We start from the raw sequence: 22,912 nt of genomic DNA, 5'->3' as shown, positions 1-22,912 counted from the left end.
TTCCTAACTCCAGGCTTAACGCTTTATCCATGATGCCACCACCTGTCATTAAATAGGCAGCCTGTGAGTTCAAATATACCATTTCAAGAGAAGCAAGGAAGGCCCCTAGAATATTGGGTGGAGCCACTATGGTGAATTTATGGAAGATTATTGACAAGAATAACACAGGATGTTAGGTAAGCAGAAATGGACTGTAATCTGCATTATTGGAAGGAATAGCTCTCTTTGACTGTGTATGCACATAAACACATTCTTTTGCATTCAGAAAACTGTATATACATATATATGTATATATACATATATATATATACATATGTATGTATTGTCATACAAGAAAAGAGCACAGAACATAGAAACTGTAAACTGGTTATCGAATGCTGTATAGGTTTAAGCAGGTCACTTTCTCTCTTTGAACCTCAGTTTCTCTGACTATTAATAAGGAGTAAGACAGATTTCTAAGGGCCCCTCAAGCTCTTACAAGAAAAGAGCACAGAACATAGAAACTGTAAACTGGTTATCGAATGCTGTATAGGTTTAAGCAGGTCACTTTCTCTCTTTGAACCTCAGTTTCTCTGACTATTAATAAGGAGTAAGACAGATTTCTAAGGGCCCCTCAAGCTCTTACAAGAAAAGAGCACAGAACATAGAAACTGTAAACTGGTTATCGAATGCTGTATAGGTTTAAGCAGGTCACTTTCTCTCTTTGAACCTCAGTTTCTCTGACTATTAATAAGGAGTAAGACAGATTTCTAAGGGCCCCTCAAGCTCTATGTCCTATGAGCCTCTGTTTGTTGCTTTTCAAATAAAGACAAGTAATGATGACATAGATATTTAGACATACACAGAACAGAGCTGCTCTAATTTGACGCTTAATATATCAGTAAGTTTGGTCATTTTAATGCATAAGCAGAAAAATACATTTTCCCCTTGAATTCTTTTCACTGTGTGTAATGAAATAATTCCACAATGGAGTCTTAAACATATTGAGACATTTTTGTGTAAGGTTACTCATTGAGCATTTACATAATCCTTCAAAATAATTGGCTTTTTGTTGCAAGAAAACTGCTTACCTGGAAATGTTCAGAAAGTACATTTCCTCTATGGGTCTATAATCTTGGTTCTGCATGCTCTTGTGGGACTTCCACAAGACATTTGAACATTTAATTGAAAATGATTGAGTGCCCAGCATACCACAGATGCCCAGCATAAATAACAGCAGTGGAGATTACTGAGATTCAACTTCTTGTTTCAAAAACAAAACCAAATATATCCTGTCCCGTTTCCAAGATAACCACTTATGTGGTTCCAGGGAGTAAATGTGTGATTGAATTGTGAATCCATGAGGTGGAAGAAAAAGGCCATATGGTCTAACCTCGAAAGGAAATTCACATGGGTACCTCAACATATGGGTAATTAAAAGAAAAATGAATGGGATAACTCAGAACCAATTTTATACTCACATATAACCAAGCAGTATATCTTCATGAGCAAATACATAAAAATAAAGACTATACAGAGCACAATGCCATGAACTGTAATTTATTAAGCATATTCACATAAAGAACATATGGTAACCAATAAATGTAGATTCTCCCTAACTTTCCCCAACCCACACTTGCAGGCTTAGTAGGAAATACATGTGTGGAAGCCAGGTCATGCCACATATTTGGTCACTATCATAGGGCTAAATGAGTTAGACATAGCTGTCCAGATAGCTGAATTTGTATTATTTTGCTTTTATGCTCCTAGGTCAGTAATCCTATTGTTTAAGGGTTTTCACCACTTGGTGCTATTTTGTGTTGTTTTATTTTTGTTTTCTTTTGTTTTTTTTCTGATTCAGTCAGTCACTTAAACATTTCCTGCCTACCACTGTGCTAAGCCTTGGAGACATAAAGAAAGGTAAGAAGCAATTGCTACTTCAAGGAGCTCACAATCTAATGGAGGAGATACCATGCAAATAATTATGTACAAACAAGATATATACACATAGAAGATAAATCAGAAATAATCAAAATCAGAATTATGAGGGATTAGAAAAGTCTGTAGAAGGTAGGATTTTAGCAGGGACATGAAGGGAACCAACTCTCCTATGCCAACAATAAAAATTCAAGCTGTTTTAGACGGATATCTAAAGTGAGTAGACTACTGCATAGCTTTGTCTATTTCCATAATACTCATTCACTCCTATAGCTTCTGTAATCTGGCATCTGTCCCTACAACTTTATTGTAATTATTCTCTTCAATTCTCCAACAATACTGTAAGTTCAAAGGCTGATGGCATTTCCCTCACCTTCAATCAAAAGTTATAACGATAAGCTGTGACCTTTTATCAACTCATGGAACCTCTCTGACCCTCAGTTTTATCATCCGAAACTAGGGATCATAATAGCATGTACGTCAAAGGGTCATTGTGAGAAGCAAATGATCTTATATTTTTAAACACTTTGCAAACCTTTAAGAACCATCTATATACATATTAGCTTTTACTATTATTTTTCTACCAAAGTTTTGTAATAGCCTTCCAATTGGACTATCAGCTTCTAATCTCTGCCCTCTCCAATCTATCCATCACACAGCATCCAGATTATTCTTCTTAATGCACAGATATGCACACAGTTGTGCACGTCATACACACACACACACACACACAACACACACACACACACAAAATCCTTCAGTGTCTTCCTCTTATTTTCTGGGGGGTTTTTTTGTTTCTTTGGGGGGGGTTGCTAGGCAATGGGGTTAAGTGACTTGCCCAGGGTCACACAGCCAGTAAGTGTTATGTGTCTGAAGCCGGACTTGAAGTCAGGTCCTCCCGAATCCAGGGCCAGCGCTCTATCCACTGCGCCACCCAGCTGCCCCTTATTTTCTGGATAACATACAGATTCCTTAGCCTGGCATTTATATGTGTACTCCTCTATCTTGATAGAATGTAAGGTCAGTAAAGCCAGAGGCTGTTTTTTTTTTCCCTCTTCTATCTACAAGACCTAACATGGAATATGGTACATAGTAGGTGCTTTAAAAAATGCCTTATTGATGTGTTATATGACTTCATATGTATAATAGGAATTGTGATTCTTCTCAGTTGGGGGTGGGGGGCAAGGTAAAGGAAGGAAGAGAATTTGGAACTGAAAATTAAAAAAAAAAAATTTAAGCTTTCTCTCTTGCTTAAGAATTTGACTTTAACCTCCCTTTCCAGTCTTATGTCACAATGTTCTCCACACACTATTCACTCTATATTCCAGACAGCCTGAACTTCTGGCTGTTCGGCTAACTTATCTACTGCTCTCCCATCTGTAACGCAGTGCCTCCAGAATCTGCCGGTTGAAATCTTGCTCTTCCTTTAAGGTCTATCTCAAGTAACAAGTCCTTCAGGAAGGAATGCCTAAATGAACCAGCTCAAAGAAATTTCTTAGATTACATTGTCTAGAACCGTAGAGCCTCTCCTTTGCTCCTATCACGTTTACCCTTGTATTATGCATTTGTTATACATATTATTTCTCCTCCTCCCTCCCCCGCCTCTCCTAATTTTGCTCCTTGAGAGCAAGAACTAACTAGCAAAGTATCTTGTACATAGTAAAAACAACAAATCATAGGCTCAGAATTGGATGATAGCTCAAATGACATACAGTCTAACCAATACGTGGAAAGGAAACCACTCTACACTAGCCACCATAAGAGATCAGGTAGTGTCTATTTCAAAACTTATAGCAGCAGCCCATTTCATTTCTGGAAAGTCATAATTGCTAGAAAATCTTTCCTTGTGTCAACCTGAAATTTGTCTCCAGGCAATTTTTGCTCATTGTTCAGAGTTCGATTCTCTGGGGCCAACAGGAAAAAGTATAATCTCTCTTCCAAATGATATCCCTTAAAATATCCAATCCTGCCCACCAGCCCTAATTTTCTTCTTTAGCCTAAATCTCCCTGCTTTCTTCAATCATTTCTCATTCCAAAGGGTTTCTAGTTCACCTTTCCTATACATCTTTCTCTGGATAGATTCTGGCTTGTCAATTCTTTCCTAAAATGTTGCACTGAACAGTTTTCCAGATTCAATCCAACCAGGGCAAAATTGAGTATTTTCCTTGCTTTAGATCAGGAGTCCTTAACCCCAGGGTCCATGAAATACACACACACACATACATATACACACAGAGATATATGCACACATATATGTATGCACACGTATGTATACACACACATATAAATTAAAGTGGGTTTCAAAATAATTTGTTTTCATTGTAATACTGTGCTTTTTACTTTATACATTTAAAAACATTGTTCTGAGAAAGAGTCCATAAGGTTTCACCAAAGTAACAAAAGGGTCCATGAACAGTAAAGAACATTTTTTCCAGACACTGCACCTCTCAGTGTAGCCTAGAATCATGTTCACTATTTTGTCTGCCGTGTTAATTCACATTCAGGTTTCATTTCACTAATTCTCTATATCCTTTCCTTATTAAGTATCACCTACTCATGCCCCTACCATTTTAAACTTATACAGATCATCTTAAGGATGACAGTATAAAACAATTCCAGTTCCCTTTATCCCACGTAGAACTTTACATTTATTTATTTGCTAAGTAAATGTTATCAAAGTTTATTTCTTAAGCCTCATTTCAAAATCAAAATTGCATACTAATTTAGTTAACTTCTTTGTTTTGTAAAGGATAGGTTGGCCTAAGTAAATATCGATCTTGCCATTTCATTTAGGTTTGTTTTGACTCCACAATGGATAGTTAAAAAAAAAAAACATAGTGGAGTGAGAGCTGGCCTCAAAAGCCAGAAAGATCTGCTTTTGAGCCCCACTGTTGTTTAGTCTTTTTCAGTTGTGTCCCACTCTTTGTGAACCCTTTTGGGTTTTTTTTGGCAAAGACACTAAAGTGTTCTGCCTTGTCCTTCTTTAACTCATTTTACAGATGAGGAAACTGAGGCAAATGGGATAACTGACTTCCCTTGCGTAAGTAGGAAGTATCTGAGGCTGGATTTGAACTCAGGTCTTCCTGACTTCAGGTCCTGTGCTCTATCCACAATGCTACCTAGCAGCCTCACCTCTGACACATACTAACTATGTGTTACTGGATAAATCACTTAATCTCTTGTGCTATAGGGAATTCCCTAAGAATGTAAGTTGTAGAGAAGATTCCCAATGTCCACTGACAAAGGGAGTCCCCTTACATAGTTGTTCCCTCCACCAGTGAAATCCAGTCCAGTGGGCAGTCCCCTTGACTCTATGAGATATTTCCCTATTATTTTCCCTTTGTTCTCTCTGCTCCCTATCTTTGGAATGCCCTACCTCTGCATCTTCACATTTTGAAATCCTCTCCATCTTTCAAAGAACAGCAAAAGCTGTGAGCTCTGCTGAGGGTTCACAGCCGCCCCTAGCTGTGAATTACCCACTAGGCTAAAAGAGAACTTCATGATATTGTCCTGATGTTTGTAATCTGTGGAGTAAGCGTGTTAGAAATCTGTCAAGGACAGAGTAGAGTCTGAGCTGCCCAAAATGGGAAATTAGGGTTAGGTTTTATTACTCGTGCAGAAGTGGAAGTCCTTGACTGTCTGGTAGCAGAACAGGGAATAAATAGGTCTTTGCTTTCACTGTCTTTTCCTGTTGTTGTTGTCGTCGTTGTTTTAGCTTTCATTTAGTATTTTATTTCTCCCCAGTTACATGTAAAAACAATTTTTAACATTTGTTTTTAAAGCTTTGATTTCCAAATTCTCTCTTCTTTCCTCTTCACCCTCACCCCCACTGAAAAGGCAAACAATTCAATATAGATTATACATGTGTAGTCATGCAAAACATATCCATAAGTCATGTGGGGGGGGGGGGGAAAAAAAAAAAAAAAACTCCAGAAAAATAAAGAAAGAAAAAAAATATGCTTCAATCTGTATTCTGACACCATCAGTCCTTTCTCTGAGGATGGATGGTATTTTTCATCATAAGTCTTTCAGAGTTGTCTTGGATAACTATTGCTGACAGTAGCTGAGTCATTCCTAACTGATCTTATAACATTACTGTTACTTTGTACATAGTACATTTCACTTTGCATCAGCCTATTCAAGTCTTTCCAGATTTTTCTGAGAGCATCCTACTCATCATTTCTTATACTACCAGAGTGTTCCATCATAATCACATACCACAACTTGTTCAGCCATTCCCCAATTGATGGGCTTCCATTCAATTTCTAATTCTTTACTCCCAGAAAAGAGCTAATATAAATATTTTTGTACATATAGGTCTTTTTCCTTTTTTTAATCTCTTTTGGGATGCAGACTTAGTAGTGGGATGGCTAGGCCAAAGGGTATGCATGATTTTATAGCCCTTTGGGCATAGTTCCAAATTGCTCTGTAGAATGGTTGAATCAGTTCACAGCTCCACCAACAGTGAATCTCATCTTTCCTACGTCCCCTCCAACATTTGTCTTCTACCTTTTCTGTCCTTAGCCAATCTAATAGGTATGAAGTCATACCTCAGAATGGTTTTAATTTGCATTTCTCCAATCAATAGCGAGTTAGAGTATTTTTTCATATGGCTGTAGATAACTGATTACTTCATCTGAAAACTGATCATATCTTTTCATCATTTATCAGTTAAGGTATGGTTCTTCTTTTATAAATTTGACTTAGTTCTCTATATGTTTGAGAAATGAGGCCCTTATCAGAGAGTCTGGCTTCAATTTTTTTTCACAGTTGCTATTGTTAACTGTATTTCCCTTCATCCTATTCCCTACCTCCATTTATTCTATCTCTCCCTTCACCCAATCCCTCCCCAAAAGTGTTTTGCTTCTGACTACCCCTTCCCCCCATCTGCCCTCCCTTCTATCATTCCACCCATTCTTTTATCCCCTCCCCCTTGTACTTTCCTATAGGGTAAGAGAGAGATTTCTATATCCAAATGAGAATGCATGTTATTCCCTCTTTGAACCAATTCTGTTAAGAGTAAGGTTCACTTACTTCTACTCCCCTCCCCCCTTTTCCATCCACTGCAAAAGCTTCCTCTTGCCTCTTCTATGTGAGATAATTTACCCCATTCTGCCTCTTTCTCTTTCTCCCAATGCATTCCTCTCTCACCCCTTAGTTTTATTTTTTAGATAGTATCCTTTCATATTCAACTCACACCTGTGCTCTCTCTGTCTATGCACACTCCTTCTAACTACCCTAATAATGAGAAATGTCTTATGAGTTACAAATATCATATTCCCATGTAGGAATATAAACACTTTAACTTTGTCAGATCCCTTATGATTTCCCTTTCCTGTTTCACTTTTTATGCTTCTATTGAGTCCTGTATTTGAAAGTCAAATTTTCTATTTTTCAGCTCTATTCTTTTCATCAAGAATGCTTGAAATTCCTATATCTCACTGAACGCCCATTTTTCCCCTGAAGGATTATACTCAGTTTTGCTGGGTAGGTGATTCTTGGTTGTAATTCTATGTCCTTTGCCCTCCAGAATATCATATTCCAAGCATTCTGATCCTTTAATGTAGAAGCTGATAAATCTTGTGTAATCCTGATTATGGCTCCATGATACTTGATTTTTTTCTTTCTGGCTGCTTGCAATATTTTCTCCTTGTCCTGGGGAACTCTGGAATTTGGCTATAATATTCCTGGAAGTTTTCATTTTGGGATCTATTTCAGGTGGTGATGGGTGGATTCTTTCAATTTTTATTTTACCCTCTGGTTCTAGAATATCATGGCACTTTTTCTTGATAATTTCTTGAAAGATCATGTCTAGACTTTTTTTGATCATGGCTTTCAGGAAGTCCAATAATTTTCAAATTATCTCTCCTAGATCTATTTTCCAGGTCAGCTGATTTTCCAATGAGATATTTCATGTTGTCTTCTATTTTTTTTTTCATTCTTTTGGTTTTCTTTTATTGTTTCTTGATTTCTCATAAAGTCATTAGCTTCCATTTGCTCCATTCTAATTTTCAAGGAATTATTTTCTTCAGTGAGCTTTTGGACCTCCTTTTCCATTTGTCCAACTCTGGTTTTTAAGGCATTCTTCTCCTCATTGGCTTTTTACACCTCTTTTACCATCTGGCCTAGTCTGTTTTTTTAAGATATTATTTTATTCAGTTTTTTATTTTGTGTCTCCTTTACTAAATTGTTGATTGATTTTTCATGATTTTCTTGCATCACGCTCATTTCTCTTCCCAATTTTTCCTCTTCCTTTTTTACTTCATTTCAAAATCCTTTTTTGAGCTCTTTCATGACCTGAGACCAATTCATATTTTTCTTGGAGGCTTTGGAAGCTCCTAAGCTTTGACTCTGTTGTTTTCTTCTGAGTGTGCGTTTTGATCTTCCTTGTCCCCATGGCAATTTTCAACAGCCAAAGTTTTTTTTGTTTTTGTTTGTTTTCCTGTTGTTTGCTCATTTCCTCAGCCTATTAGTTGACTTTTAACTCTTTGTTAAAGAAGGGCTCTGATTCCAGGGTGGAGGGCACACTGTCCCAAGCTTCAAAGGTTTTGTGAAGCTGTTTCCGAGATACTTCCAGGGACCTGTAAGTTTTCATTTCTTCCAAGGTGATATGATCTGAGGAGAAGTATTTATTCCTCCCTTGGCCTGTGCCCTGGTCTGTGAGCAACCACATGCATTCTTTTTTGCCCTGGCACTGTGAGGAGTGTCCCCCAACACTGCAGCCACAAGCTCTGACATACTAATGCTTCTTCTCTCCCTGGGACTGCCAAGCAGGACTGCTACCCAGATCCAAGTATAGGCAAAGCAACAGAGTCCTCTCTCAGTGCTATCAAAAAGACCCTTGTAATCTCCTTTTGACTAGTTGTTCAACTCTCTTAACAACTTTTTGTTGAGAGCTGCTTAAGTAGCTGCTGTTACTGCCAATCCAGTGGTTCCCAAGGCCTGATCCTGGTTTGCTGGGGCAGGGGCTATGCTGGCACGGCCTGTGCTGGACTCTGCTCCTCTCTCACCCTGGTGCAACAGACCTTTCCTGCCAACCTTCCAAGCTGCCTTGGGCTGAAAATTTGTTTCACCCTGTCTTTTTGTGGGTTCTGCTGCTCTAGAATTTGTTTAGTGTCATTTTTAAAGGTATTTGGAGGGGTTTGGAGGACAGCTCAAGTGAATCCCTGCCTTTGCTCAGCTATCTTGGCCCCACCTCTCTGCTTTCACTGTTAAAAGGAAATCCCAGATAAAGGAATTCTTTCTACTTACATAACTCACTATTTTCTCTGTCCCTTGTTTTCTTAGATAGTTGTTTAGTTTAACTTAGTTTAAACTCTTAGTTCAGAGTTTAAGTGATTTTGCCAGTGACAGACAGACAGCTTGTCTAAGAGTCAGAACTTGAACTCAGGTCTTCTTGTCTCTTAGAATTGCTGCCTCTTAATCTAGTAGCAGAGAGAGAGATATTTATTATTGCATTGAGGGTTTAGTAGTATGAGTTAAAGACTGAGTATATGGTTGAGGGAAGGGGATGTTCATATGTGTTATCCTGGGCAATTTAAAGATATATTTTCAGATTCCATGTGTGAAGCCCTGGAGCAGATCCTGTTGTTCAGACTGATTGAGGCATGATTTGTTTGCAAAGAGAGAACGGTTTCTAGGGTGATGCAGAACCAGGCCTTCCTGCTGACTAAAGAGATTGTATGACCCTGAGTCCTAATGCAAGTCCCCATGGAGTATCCTAAGTATTTTGAGAGCTGTGATGATAAGCTGTGCTAGATGTAAGGTATCTGACTGGCACAGTTCTGAACCCCTAGTGATTTTCTCATCGGAAGATAAGGCTTCCAAAGGAAGGGCAGTGTGAGCAAACCGAGAGGCAAAGCATAAGTACTTGTGCATTCAAGAGGGTTTAATTCCCTCAGTGTTCTCATAGATCTCTGCCCCTGTTATGCATTCAACAAATGAGATAATGCCTGTGAAAGTTTATAAAACTCAAAGTGCTATATAAATGCTAGTTTTGTTATTATTAAATATTTTATATGTTTTTGCATTATAGCAAAATAGCTAGCATTTATATGGCATGTGAAGGTTTGCAAAGCACTTTACACACACACACACACACACACACACACACACACACTTCTATCTATCTATCTATCTATCTATCTATCTATCTATCTATCTATCTATCTATCTATCATCTATCATTTGAGCCTCACAACAATCCTGTGATGTAGGTGATTTTATTATACCCAGTTTACAAATAAGGAAACTGAGCCTAAGAAGGTTAAGTACTTCCCAAGGTCACCCAGCTAGCAAATATCTGAAACAGGATTTGAACTCACGTCTTCCTGATTCCAAGTCCAATCCATTACCTACTTTTTCTTACTGATCTTTAATATCTACCACAGGCTAACATAGTAACTCTTAACAAACAAACTGAACTAGATTGGACAAAGAAACACTTTCAAAATAAATAGAATTTGTAATATATGTCTACTTTCAAAATAAATAATTGAAAATCTGTATTTTTACTTACACAAATCACACTAGTATGTTATTGAAAGACTTTCTCATTTATGATCATCTTCCACAGGATGTTTATACTTGTTCTAAAATAATTTCCTAGTTTCTATATGGTATGTGATAGTTCTTCCTAAAGATCTGCACATATCTTGTGCAAAATGGCAATAGTATATGTTGTACAATAACGCAAGTTAGTTTTATGACAATTCTAAATGAGAAAAATTGTAGGAGACTAAAATAGTGAGTAAAATGTAAATGTGATGCATCACGTATCAAGAACTAAAATATTTGCCCTTTGCCCCTTCCCTTTCTCATCTGAACAAGAGGGAAAATAGTTTCTTTGTCATAGGACATATATGGTGATGGATGAAGATGGTAAATGGAGAGACAGAACAAGGCAGAAAAAGAAAGGTGAGGGCAGTGAGAAAGCAGTGACCTGGAGGAGAAAAAAAGACTTATGTGAGTTGTTTGAGTTACAAAGACTGTCAGGAAGTTGGGAAGAGAAAACTATCATCACTACCATTATCCCTACTTCCTCCTTTGAAAAGTAGGAACCAGGGAAGGATTTGTGAGGAAGGGGACTTTGCCAGTAAAGCCTTCAGCAGTGTGACTGGTAATTTACATACATCTTTGGGATTAATGGTTGCTCATTGAATGATTTGTATTTAGCTTCCTTGCTTTCATAAAAAAATCTCCTCTGTAATATTGTGAACTTTGTGCTTGCAAGTAAAGAGTTGATTTCAATATATTAAGAGATATGAATACTTATATACATATTATACATATATACATATATATGAACGTATCTGTGTGTGTGTGTGTACACACACACACATACATATGTGTGTGCACCTGGGAAACCTGGGAAATATGTGTACATGTATGCTGTGTAATTCTTATACATAAAATACACGCATGCATGCATGCATGCATGCATACCAGGTTTCCCAGGTAGTAGCTGAGAGAGTGAAAGTCCCCAAAAGAGTGTATTTTTATGCTTTGGTTCACAGGTCTGTCTCTGACATTAGAGTTAGACTCATGTTTTGAAATGATGCTAGCACAATGCATAATAAATTTAAGATATAATATTTATTTACACTTCCACTAAAACCATTTTCTGATTTCTCATCATGGAACTTTCATATTCTCAAAGGCTTTGCAAGCCAACCACAAGCTCTGCCAGACACTATCAGGCTTCTGGTACAAGCCCAATGACAGACTGTATGTGCATTGTCCAAGGGCCAGCCTTGTTAAGTTCAGGAAGCCTCATCACCGGGCTGGCTGCAGGGTGAGGAAATTTTTGGCCACAGGAAATCTCAAAGGCCATCTAATAATCATAGTGGGGTCCTGCTCCAAGTTAGCAAAGAGACTACCCACACCAAAAGAAACCAAGAACCTCAAAATATTAAAGTATTTACTTAACACTGAGTTCTCTAGGGCATTCTGAAGTGAATTTCTTCATAATCTTACTATTTACTAATACATAATCTTTAAGCTAATTCTTTAATACAATTCTCTGGACAAATGGTGACACAAATGTCAAAGTTTGAGGTGGAGGACTATGGAGAGAGGAGTTCATGATTTTTAAATGTATTATATATAGGTACACTTTTTTTTAATGGATGAATGCAACAGCCTGAAAGCTATTCTGGGAGAGTGAAAGGAAAAAGGGAGGCAGATAGAGGACAACAGAAATGCAGTAGACTTAAAAGAAAAGTGGCTAGCATTAGCCTGTCCCTCACTTTAAACTAAAATTAAAACAATAGGTAGACATGTACAGTAATCTCTCTTTTAATAGAAGAATAGCATGCCTCGGCAGCAGTGTCAAGTGGAACAACTTGGTCCTGTACCAAGTTATGCAGCTGTTCCACAGGAAAATAGCAAAAAGGCTTCCATCCAAAGCAGCCAAATAAGGCATGATTGTTCATAAACAGTCACTAGGGTCCTCACATTCAAAAAAAGCATAACAACATTAGCATCTAGGAGGGCAGGTTAGAAACTCAATAGTAGCTCATCTAAACACATCACCGTGTAATTTATTTCAAAGCTATCAGTATGGCTATTCCATCTAAAATCAAGGTAAGGACAAAACCCGACTTTGGCATTTTATAGTTAAGAAGAAATTTTTCATGGATTACAGATGGGGCTACAGTCTGCTACAAGGTGAAAATAAATGGCCATCTTTGTTTCTTACCTGAAGACTAGAAATTGATCAGAATAAAGCAGGAGAAAGGAAGATAAAGGTAGCTGGGAAAGAGATCTGTATGCTTACAAATGGAGCTTCATTGTGCTGCCTCAGCCTGTTTCTCTAAGTGCCAAAATCAAGAAAAGAGCAAGCAGGTCCAAATGTAGTAGCAGCAGACCTGGAGTATTAGCCTATGATAATATTTGCCTCATTTGAAAAGGTAATTTCAATTCAGTTTGTGGGTCATTCCTTTTATCTATATCTTGGTTAGATTCTTTTTTGTAGAAACGGAGGTGAGGAATGTGTATGTTTAGGAAACCCTTGGTTAATGATTTTTTCCTCTTACTTTTTGTAATTTCCTCACTTAGGCTGGGGGAAAATCCACTAATCACGGCTCTTCTGATCAACTCCCCCTCTTACAACAATGCTGCTACCTCAAATCCTGATGGCAAAGGCTACTGAACCTCGGTTCAAAGAGCTCCTCTGGTCCTCTGCTTTGACTTACTAAACCATCTACTTGCTGGGTGTGGTATCCTCTAATGACCAAATAACTCTATAAAAAATGTCATAGCTAGTGAAGTGTGGAGTAGTAATGGGAAGGGAGAAAAATCCAAATCTCCTCCTCTCCAGGAGTCAAGGAATAAGTACTTTATAAGAGACGAGTTCTTCCATGGCTCATTTCCTGTGCTGGAGTTTATAATTCTTAGAGGCTGGATCAGAAGTCATGTGTTCTTACCCCTAGACCACTACTCTTTCTTTCATACCATCTAATCAATTAGGAAGAATTTAGTGAGTACATGAATTTTTTCAAATTATAATAAGGGAATTACATTGTTGCAAAAGAAATAGAAGACACAGTTCTCACCCTTAAAGATACTGCATTCTCTTTGGGAAAAAGATCTGTTCTGGTTGGATTTAGCTTTGAAGAGTAGTTGCCATCAAAATGGATATGTGTTTAATTTTTTTTTTTAACTTCTCAGAGGGAATAAGGAGAAGTAAGGAAAACAATGAAGAAAAAATCCAAGAGAGTTGGGTAACAGGGATGGAATTGGCAATTCTATGATGATTCAACACATATTAAATGCCTACTCTGTGCAATGACAGAGGCAGTATGTTGCAGAAGTCTGAGAGCCAGGCTTGCAGAGAGAAGGAACTTAGGTTCAAATCCTGCCTTTTAAATATTGCTGTATTTCAGATTTTCTATACCAGTAATTCCCCATACAGATAAAATTACAGGTCTAGTGGCTCTACACACACACACACACACACACACACACACACACACACACACACACTTCTTCCTCACACCCAAATTGGAAGTAAAGGTGGTAGACACTGGAGCAATATGTGTGTGTGTGTGTGTGTGTGTGTGTGTGTGTGTGTGTGCGTGCACATATATACATAATTTTTAAAAAACCATAATCTCTTCTCTCCAGGGTCTTATGGCCCAATAGAGAAATGGCAAATAGAAGCAGTATATTCCAGGCATAGGAGTACTGTGTTAAGAGATGGTAGAAAAAGGTACATGCTACCAATCTAGGTTGTTAGAAATGCAGGTGCTCAATAACAGTAGTACAAAGTAAGGCTGAAAAGACAGGTTGAGACTGGGGAAGGCCTTAAATGCCAGGCTCAGCACTTGTTATTTTATCCAATGGACAATAAGGAGGTACTGAAGATTTTTGAGCAAAGCAATCTTTTTGATCAAATCTGTGCATTAGGAAGAACGATTTTAGCAGCTATGTGCTAAAATCAGGACACCATTATGATAGCTGAGGTAACAGGAACCCAACAAAGGTGGTTGTAATAGGAATGGCAATGAGGAAATAGATGGAAGAACTACTCCAGCCAGAGAACTGACAGAAACTGGCAACTAATTAGATGAAGGGGAGCAAGGGAGAGGAAGTAATTGAAGGTGACACAAGTTTTTGAGCTTGAGTGACTAGAAAGAGGAGGATGCTATCAACATGTAAGAGCTGAAGAAGGATATTCAAGCCTCTTGCCAGTACACTGACATTTTGACACAGCTTCATTTATCTCACCAATCTAAACAGAAATGCCTATTGCCATTTTGTCCATCTCCATTTTCACCTTTTTCATGTTAAAAGACTTGGAGTACTAAAGATTTACTCACAATTGGGCAAATAATTAAAGATTCCAATTGAAGAGCTACAATGCCATTATCTTCCCTTCCCTTTCTTCTTAAGTGCTATAGAGAAGGCCAAAGAAAATGGGATTTAAGATATAATGGTTAATTTACTTTATGCAAACATTGCACCTGTAGTTGAGAAATGTTTTTAAGATTTTCAAGGGACAGGAAATATTGAGGTTTCATATGGGATGTATGTGTTAAGATAAGAGACAACAATGGCCCATATTCAAGGTATAAGAACAACCAGTTTGCCCTAATAACATGTTTAATGGCTTAATTTTTGAAGAACTATCAATATTAACTATTAACTTTTACATCTACAATAAATAATGGCTGGCAAAGAGTATAGACTTAATTTTATAGAGATGTTATAGAGCTGTTGAATGATAGAATAGAACTGAGGAACATAAAATTTCAAGTCAACAACCTGAAAAATCTTGTCAGGCAAAATTCATCACTTGAAAAATCTACATTGCATTAGAAGCGAATTCACAGTCTAAAAAAGATAATGGTTTAATCTTAATATTACAGAAGCTAGCTGATAAAAAGATATATTCAGAAGGCAATTCAATTCCACTAAAATCTAAATTAAAATGTGAATCAATTATAAATTTCTTTTTCTAATAGTTCCACAAATGATAGCTAGCTCTTGAAGATTACCATTCATTCTTGTCCACTATTAGTCTGACTCCTCAATATTTGAAGATATACATGAAAAATAAGCATTATCAGGGAATAAGTTCAAGATAGATGTTTAGGAACACATATAAGTGAGCATAAAAATAATTTTTGAGCTGGAAGGGATTCAAAAGATGATTTAGTCTCACCATTTCATTTTACATATCAAGAGATTCCGGGTAAGTGGTAAGTTTTTTTAAGTTCACTGATTCACCGCAAGTCATTAAAACAGATGTTTGATTAGAATCATTTCTGTTTTTCTTTTGTTTTTGTTTCAGTCAGAAGAAAGAAACATTTTAAAGTAAGTTATTTTAGTCATTATAGTTATTTATTTCTAGGTATAGCAAATCTCAGTAATGTTTTGGGTCTAGTTGTTTTCCCATAACAATCAGACCTCCCCTGAGATCTAGGACTTGAAGGTAAGCAAACTTGTGATTTCTACTATTTCTGGATTTGAATAGGAGGCGGAGTTTATAAGAACAGAAAAAAAAAAGGCAGAACTCTCTGGGTCTTTAATATCACTTTAAAATCACTTGCTTCCTTGTTTAATTGATGCCTCCCAGATCTTCATTCAGGTCCTGGTGATTAATGCTCACTTCTGTCACAATCACCATATACTAATGTTTCCCTTCTAACTGAAAAGAAATTCAGAAAGAACCTCAAAAATTGGCACCTACTTGGACTGTTTTGCAATTTGAAAAGTTTTCAAGGAGAGGATCTCCTTCAAGAACACACACCCATCAACAAATTCATGATGCAATCAGTTGATCAATTAAGCCCAAAGTCCTTTCAAGTTAAAATATCTTACTGAATTGAAAAATAAATAAATAAACAACCTTTACTTCTGGGATTTCTTCCCTGAAATTTCACTAGATGACAATGCGGAATGACCAACATCTCATAGACAGATGCCTAATCAGGTTTTGATTTAAAAGATTTATGTTTTTGAGATCAATTTTTATACTCCAAAAGGTAAAAAAAAAAAACAACAGTAGGTTTCCACAGTTAAATGCTTTAATTAAAACAGTTTATCTAATAAATTATTCATTAAGTCACTTACAAGGGTTTTCCTTTGGATTCACAAGTCAAAACTAATGGCTGTCCTTCTTGTGGAAATGGAGTAGATGGTATAATCTTAACTGATGGGGTATCTAGGGAGAAAAAAAATTAAAAGGGTATTAGAAAAATCAAGCTAATGTAAATTATATGTTAACTCTATATTGTCCCTATTTTCAGAATTTGTCCAATTATAGACTTGAAATTGCACACTTTATAAAAAAAACTCATTTTTCTCAGTTGCTAAAATAGTCTCTGTAATAGCAAGAACAAAACTTCTTGTTCATGCAAAGCTAAGAAAAGTACCTGAATAACTTATGAATTCACTGGTTACATTACAGCTGAATTTAAAAGTGAAATGCCAAAAAGCGTTTAGGACGAATATCAAGCATACCATACAATTGTTTCTTCTTCTATTTATAGATGTCTATGAATGCTATTATTAAGAACTGAATGCATTAATGCACATTTGAATAAGAACACTTTCATTGTTGCAGTAATCTGGAACCCATAATGAGCACCCAACAATGGGCTGATAGTTAAATCACCTTCTTACAAACATTAGAAAGAAATCTTTCTGAAAATGCAATAATATAAGATTTAGAATACAGTACTTGTCTTTTAGTAAAGTTAGCAAATCGTTGTAAAATAACCAATAAAAGTTAGCCCTTGTCACAAACTTTTAAACGCCAATCTTATACAATTTCAGTCATTTCATTTTACATTAAAAAAGAACAATTTAACAGAAAAAATCCAAGCATAAGCTGACGATAATATTTACATATATCATAATATAGGCATGCTGCATGATATTCCTTTGCCAATACAAAAAAAAATACAAACTTCATAAAATCATAAAGTAAAGCACAATGTTAATGTAAAAACCAAAGGAAGAATCTTAGTTTCTGCTTGATTAGGATAATTTGTTTTTGTTTTTGTTTTTAATTAAGAAAAAAAGTACATATTTTTCTGAAAGGTTACTTCCTAATAATAACTTATTTTTGACAGCAGTAAAATTCATGTTTTCTGTCAAACAGAAAGAGGTTTTTAGAGGTAAATTTTATGTTATAGGAATCACTGAGACTTGGTGGCATAAGACCTCTGACTAGAATATGGCTCTGGATGGGTATGTACTATTCCAAACAATCAGATGGAATCATTTGTGTATCATATAGATCATATTATATGTAATATGTATTCCTCATATAGGTAAATCCTCATATATATTCTCTCTCTGTGCATATATGTATATATATATATATGTACATATAATTTCATATTTATCATTTCTTATGGCTAAAGACTATGCTGTTGTTTGATCATTTTTCAGTCATGTCTGACTCTTTGTGACCACATTTGGGGTTTTCTTGGCAAAGATACTAGAGTAGTTTGGCATTTCCTTTTCTAGTCCATTTTACAGATGAGGAAACTGAGGCAAACAGGATTAAATTACTTGCCCAGGGTCACACAGCTAGTGTCTGAGGCCATATTTGAACTCAGAAAGATAAGTCTTCCTCACTCCAGGTCTGACATTCTCTGTGCCACTAAGCTAACCTGGTTGTTAAACCCTCTTCCCACTTGGGGGCAAAAACCATTTTCTTTAAAGTGTCTTTTTGCTACCACATAGAAGAAAGAAGGGGGAAACAGATGAAGCATTTGTAAAGCCTGTCAAGAAGTCATATGCATGTCACAAAGGCATGATTAAGTAGTAATGAGGAACTTCCACTATCCAAACAGCTGTTGGAACTCTCTATTTGCCCTACTGATCATTTCATCCTTCCAAAAGCAGAAGAAATCAATGAGGGGACTCTACTCTGATTCCAACAAGGAGGGACTAATCACTGGGAAATAAATGCTGGGAATCTTGGGGAAAGGGGATATTCTCTTCTGTTATTTGAGGTAGAAGAGAGAAAAGTCTAAAGATAACAGTTGTAAACAGGGCAGTCACATACCAACCTAGATTTTTAAGAATGCATGTTTAGAAGGTACAAGTAACAGAATGCTTACAAAAGTAATGCACAGTTAAGTAAGAATAGTGTTAGGGCACTGTAGAATTCAGAATTACCTGAGGCTAGTAAAAAAAAAAATGGGTGTTATTTTTGTTTTTATCTTTATGCAGGAAAAGAGGAGGCTCATAAAAGGGGTTAGATCCTATTTTGGTATATGTAATGATAAGTAATGGCAGAGAAAAAGACAGAACTGCTTCAGGTTTTTGTTTTTTTCTCTAAGGAGGGATGAATTTTTAAATTAAAAAATATGGACATAAAGACTATTTCATAACTAGGAGAATAAGAAAATACCTTACTTCCCTTAATGAATTCACTGGTGTCCAAATGTACTATATCCTAGGACGTTGAAAGAATTGGAAGATGTAGTGTTGAAAGAATTGGAAGATGTAGTGGTAGAGCCACGGTTACTGATATCCGGCATACTGTGGAGATATCACATAAGCAGGGAAGGGCAAACATTGTTCCAGTTTTTAAAAATGAAAAAATAGATATTGAAAGTATAGGTTAATGAACTTGAGTTACATTCCTTGAAAAATCCTAAAACATTTTTAAAGGGATGTTTGGTGAAAACCTAGAAAAAAGAAGCAAATAGAATGATTTTATAAAGAACAAATCATCCCAGAACAACCTTACTGCCTTTATTTGATGGAGTGATTGGACTGAAAGATCAGGAGAATGCTGTAGAAACAGTTTACATAGAATTTTAACAAATGTTTTAATGAAATTTATCAGCTGAGAAAGCTAATTAAACCTTAAGTTTTAATTAGACAAGCGTCTAGGATTAGGAAGGTTATAGTCCCCTTTGTGCTTCAACTTGGACAGAACACATCTGAAATGTTAGGTTTAACTCTGGATGGCACATTTTAGGAAGGACATTGACATAACTCAAAAGCCTTAAGAATATATCATAGGGAAAATTGATAGGTGTGAGGATGTTTAGCATGGAAAAGAAAAGAAGTAGTGGGACCATGACAGCTGTAGCCAAGAATCAGAAGAGATGTCCCTTTGAAGACAAATTAGATTAGTTTTGCTTGGCTCTAGAAGGCAGAACTGGGAGCAGCTGAAGAGGGATTCAGATTTTTCCTTCTTGTGGTCTGAAGTCAGTACTACAACAATTAGCAGATTTTGCAGAGGCAAATTTAGAACTAATACAAAGAAATGCTTCTTCATAATTTGAATTAATGCAAGTGGAATAGCCTGCCTCGGCATGTAATAAATTTTCCCTCTGGTGTAGAATTTCAGACAAAAACAGGATGACCAGTTGCTAGGTAAAGGGGCTTTTTGTTCAGATATGGGTCTTCCCACTCTGAGATTTTGAGACTGTATAATTCTATGAATAAGTATTGTACCTTATTCCCAGGCATGGAGAGGTTAAGATCTCTGAGGCAAAAATAGTATCCACATCAAAGATATCAAGGAGCTTTTGAAGAATTGAAATACTAGCAGAAGAAATATTTTGTATTGAGTTGCCATACACTGAAGGGAATCTATAAAATTATTTTTATTATAATTTCATAGGTACTATGAGCTCAAATGTAAAGAACTTTTCAAATAGCTTCCAGAAGACACAATGGAAAGAACTTTTTGATATGCAACATTACCACTAATTTGGTCCACTAAACACTAGAATAAAGGGTCAGTTTAGAAATTCAGTAGATGTTCCACAAAGGCAAACTACAGCTAAATATTCATGTCCTTTTAACCTCAGCTCATATTTCAGTTTAATTGAGTGTCTGCTGCTGTAACTTCTTCTTGAATACGAAAACTCTACTTTTTTTTTCCATTGGTTAAAAATAGTTTCTCATGATCTATAAAAATGGTAATTTCTTTTCTGTTCAAAGTTTAACATATCTGTAAACTAGCTTTCTCTCATCAATTGACTCTTGCAAGAAGGTCACTTGCTTGTGGGGAAATGTATTTGAAAATTCACCTAAAGCTCTAGTTGATATTTGCATCTAATACCACCAACCACATCAAAATTATTCTTTTCAAATGTAACATTATTTAAAAATGCATAGAAAAACTGCCCACAAATGAGTTTATATTTTATCCTAAAGGTAATAAGGAGTTTTATACAGTAGGGAGAGAGGGAGGGAGGGAGGGAGGGAGAGAGAGAGAGAGAGAGAGAGAGAGAGAGAGAGAGAGAGAGAGAGAGAGAGAGACAGAGAGAGACAGAGAGAGACAGAGAGAGATCTGGATATTATCTACCCCCTCCAAAAAAAAAAAAAACCTGATTATTGCATCCATTGAAGATGCATCCAATGAAATCGCCAAAAGGGAATAAATAGAGGGAAAAGAGGAGAAAGCCCTGGTCAGAGCCTTGGGGAACACCCATAATTAGTGAAGGAGATTCATCAGAGGAGACAAAGGAACACTCAAAAATGTAAGGAGAACAAAGAGACAACATTCACGACCCAGAGTAAAAAAAAAAAGTATCTATGAGGACAAAATAGTCAATTGTATCAAATGCTGAAGAAAAGTTTAGACAAATGAAGATTGAGAAATGTTTCATTAGAATTGGCAATTAGGCGGTCCTTGGTAATGACAGAAAATAAAACAGTTTCAGTTGAATGACTGGGTCAGAAGTTAGACTTCAGAAAGTTTAGAAGTGAGAGGAGATGAAATGAAGGTACTTTGTATAAATAATTTAGAAATAAAATTATTTAAAATTTTAATTAAAAATGACAGACAACAACAGCTAGTGGGGTTAGTAGGATCTATTGAATGTTTTTGTTTTTGTTTTTGTTTTTCAAGGATGGGGGAGATATGGCTATGTTTGTAGGCTGCATGGAAAAATCCAGGAGGTAGGGTAAGACTGAACATTAGAAGGAAAGAGGGGATGCCAAAAGAGGGTGATCTACTAGAAAATAAGAGAGTAGATGGAATCGATGGAATATGTGGAGTGAAGTCATCTTGTCAAGAAGTATAGTGGTTGTCACAGACTAGAGTGAAGGAGATAGTGAAGAATAATGGTAGAGATGATGAGAAGGGGGGGAAAAGAAGCTTTTAGTGAATGGCCTCAGTTCTTTGGCTGAAATAAGAGGTGAAGTACTCAGCTCTGAAGGTTAGGGAGGACAGTGGTGCATAGGGAAAGATTACGAGGGAGTTGAAGCATCTCTTGCTGCAAGGAGGGTCCGTTTGAGATTAGCACAAGTTTGTAGTGGACCTAGAAAGCACTATTTCATGATTCCCTTAGCAGCACATGCATGACATGGATGTAAAGGAATGTAAATGGTAAGAGTAATCCAGAATTAGGGCTGTCATGCATTAACACAGAAGTGAACAAGGGATTTAAGGATAGAGGCTATTGCGGAGTTGAACTGGCTCATGAAGGAGTCTAGTTTGGGAAGATAGCCTAATTTATCCGAAGGAGAGACCAAAGTACCCGAGAAGGGATAAGTCATGAGGAATAACAAAAGATCATAATCAAGAAAAGAGTATTTGGTATTCTTGAGCATGAAAGTAGAATAGCCGTGGGTAATGGCAAGAGTATAACCATTCCTGGAGTATAGTGGAGGAGTAAGTTATGAGAATTGAAAAGATTGAGGAACTTAAGGCACTTGTGACAATATAATACAGAAAGTTCTTGCTTTATGCGAATTTGCGTTATACAAATACAACTTTAAATCCACATTCCCAAAAAACACCTATATTAACTTTACTGTACAGTATTGTGCTCTATCTCTGCTCCTGCCCTTTCTGCCCACAGCCCCCACCCCCACCCCCAAAAAAACCAAACAAAAGACTGTGGCGAGATCTAGGGCTTGCTAAAGACTTTGGCTTGAGAACTCGATCCCTAAAAGAGAACACCTGTGCCCCACCCGCCCTCGGTCAGCCCTGCTTGGTACCTTGTGTCTGTCCCCAGCCCGAGTGTGTGGCCGTCCTCTCTGGTCAGTGTTCAGGCTCCCCTGTGTCTCTCCCCCGCCCATTTCTTCCTCTGCTTCTGGCCACTCCCAGGCGTGGCTGGCCCCACGCTTGTGCTCCTCCTACTACTGCTGCTCCTGCCCCACGTGTGGCGGAGACCCCCCTCCCTCCACTAGCCCTCCGCTGCCTTCCTCCCTCCCTTGCCCACGTCTGCAGGCAAATTTGCCAAATGAGGACATAAGAGATGATGTGTAGATGAGTTTCTAAAGCTGCAACAGAAGGCAAGAAAGGCTATATTCAGAATCAAGATTTGCATATCTTGTGGCTCCAAGAATCCCATCTCTGAAATTCTAGGATTCCTAAATTGGTACCTTATTTATTGCTATAATGTATTTATTACTTACACTAGTATTAAGCCGATTAAACATACTTCTGTTTTGGTTCTGAAATGCTAAATTCAGGCTTTATGCAAGCTAAGATACAATTTCCATATTTATTTTGAATTTAAGTTTTAATAATTGTGTAATTCAAATATGTGTGTCTACATAC

At 36.9% G+C, this 22,912-nt stretch overlaps 1 protein-coding gene across 2 annotated transcripts in view; it reads right to left on the bottom strand.

Moving 5' to 3' along the window:
• Positions 1–22,912, bottom strand: part of CADM2 (cell adhesion molecule 2) — a 1,332,213-nt gene that overhangs the window by 130,852 nt on the left and 1,178,449 nt on the right. For both annotated transcript variants that reach the window (XM_020970708.2, XM_020970710.2), the window contains exon 7: positions 16,495–16,585. In XM_020970708.2, the coding sequence (XP_020826367.1) occupies positions 16,495–16,585 (91 nt within the window). The remainder of the gene's footprint in view (positions 1–16,494; positions 16,586–22,912) is intronic.

This window comes from Phascolarctos cinereus, unplaced genomic scaffold (assembly GCF_003287225.1).
Source record: "Phascolarctos cinereus isolate Bilbo 61053 unplaced genomic scaffold, phaCin_HiC Scaffold_7;HRSCAF=346, whole genome shotgun sequence".
In the NCBI taxonomy this organism is placed as follows: Eukaryota; Metazoa; Chordata; class Mammalia; order Diprotodontia; family Phascolarctidae; genus Phascolarctos; species Phascolarctos cinereus.
The sequence above is the reverse complement of the archived record's forward strand: the minus strand, read 5'-3'. Positions and strand labels throughout refer to the sequence as shown.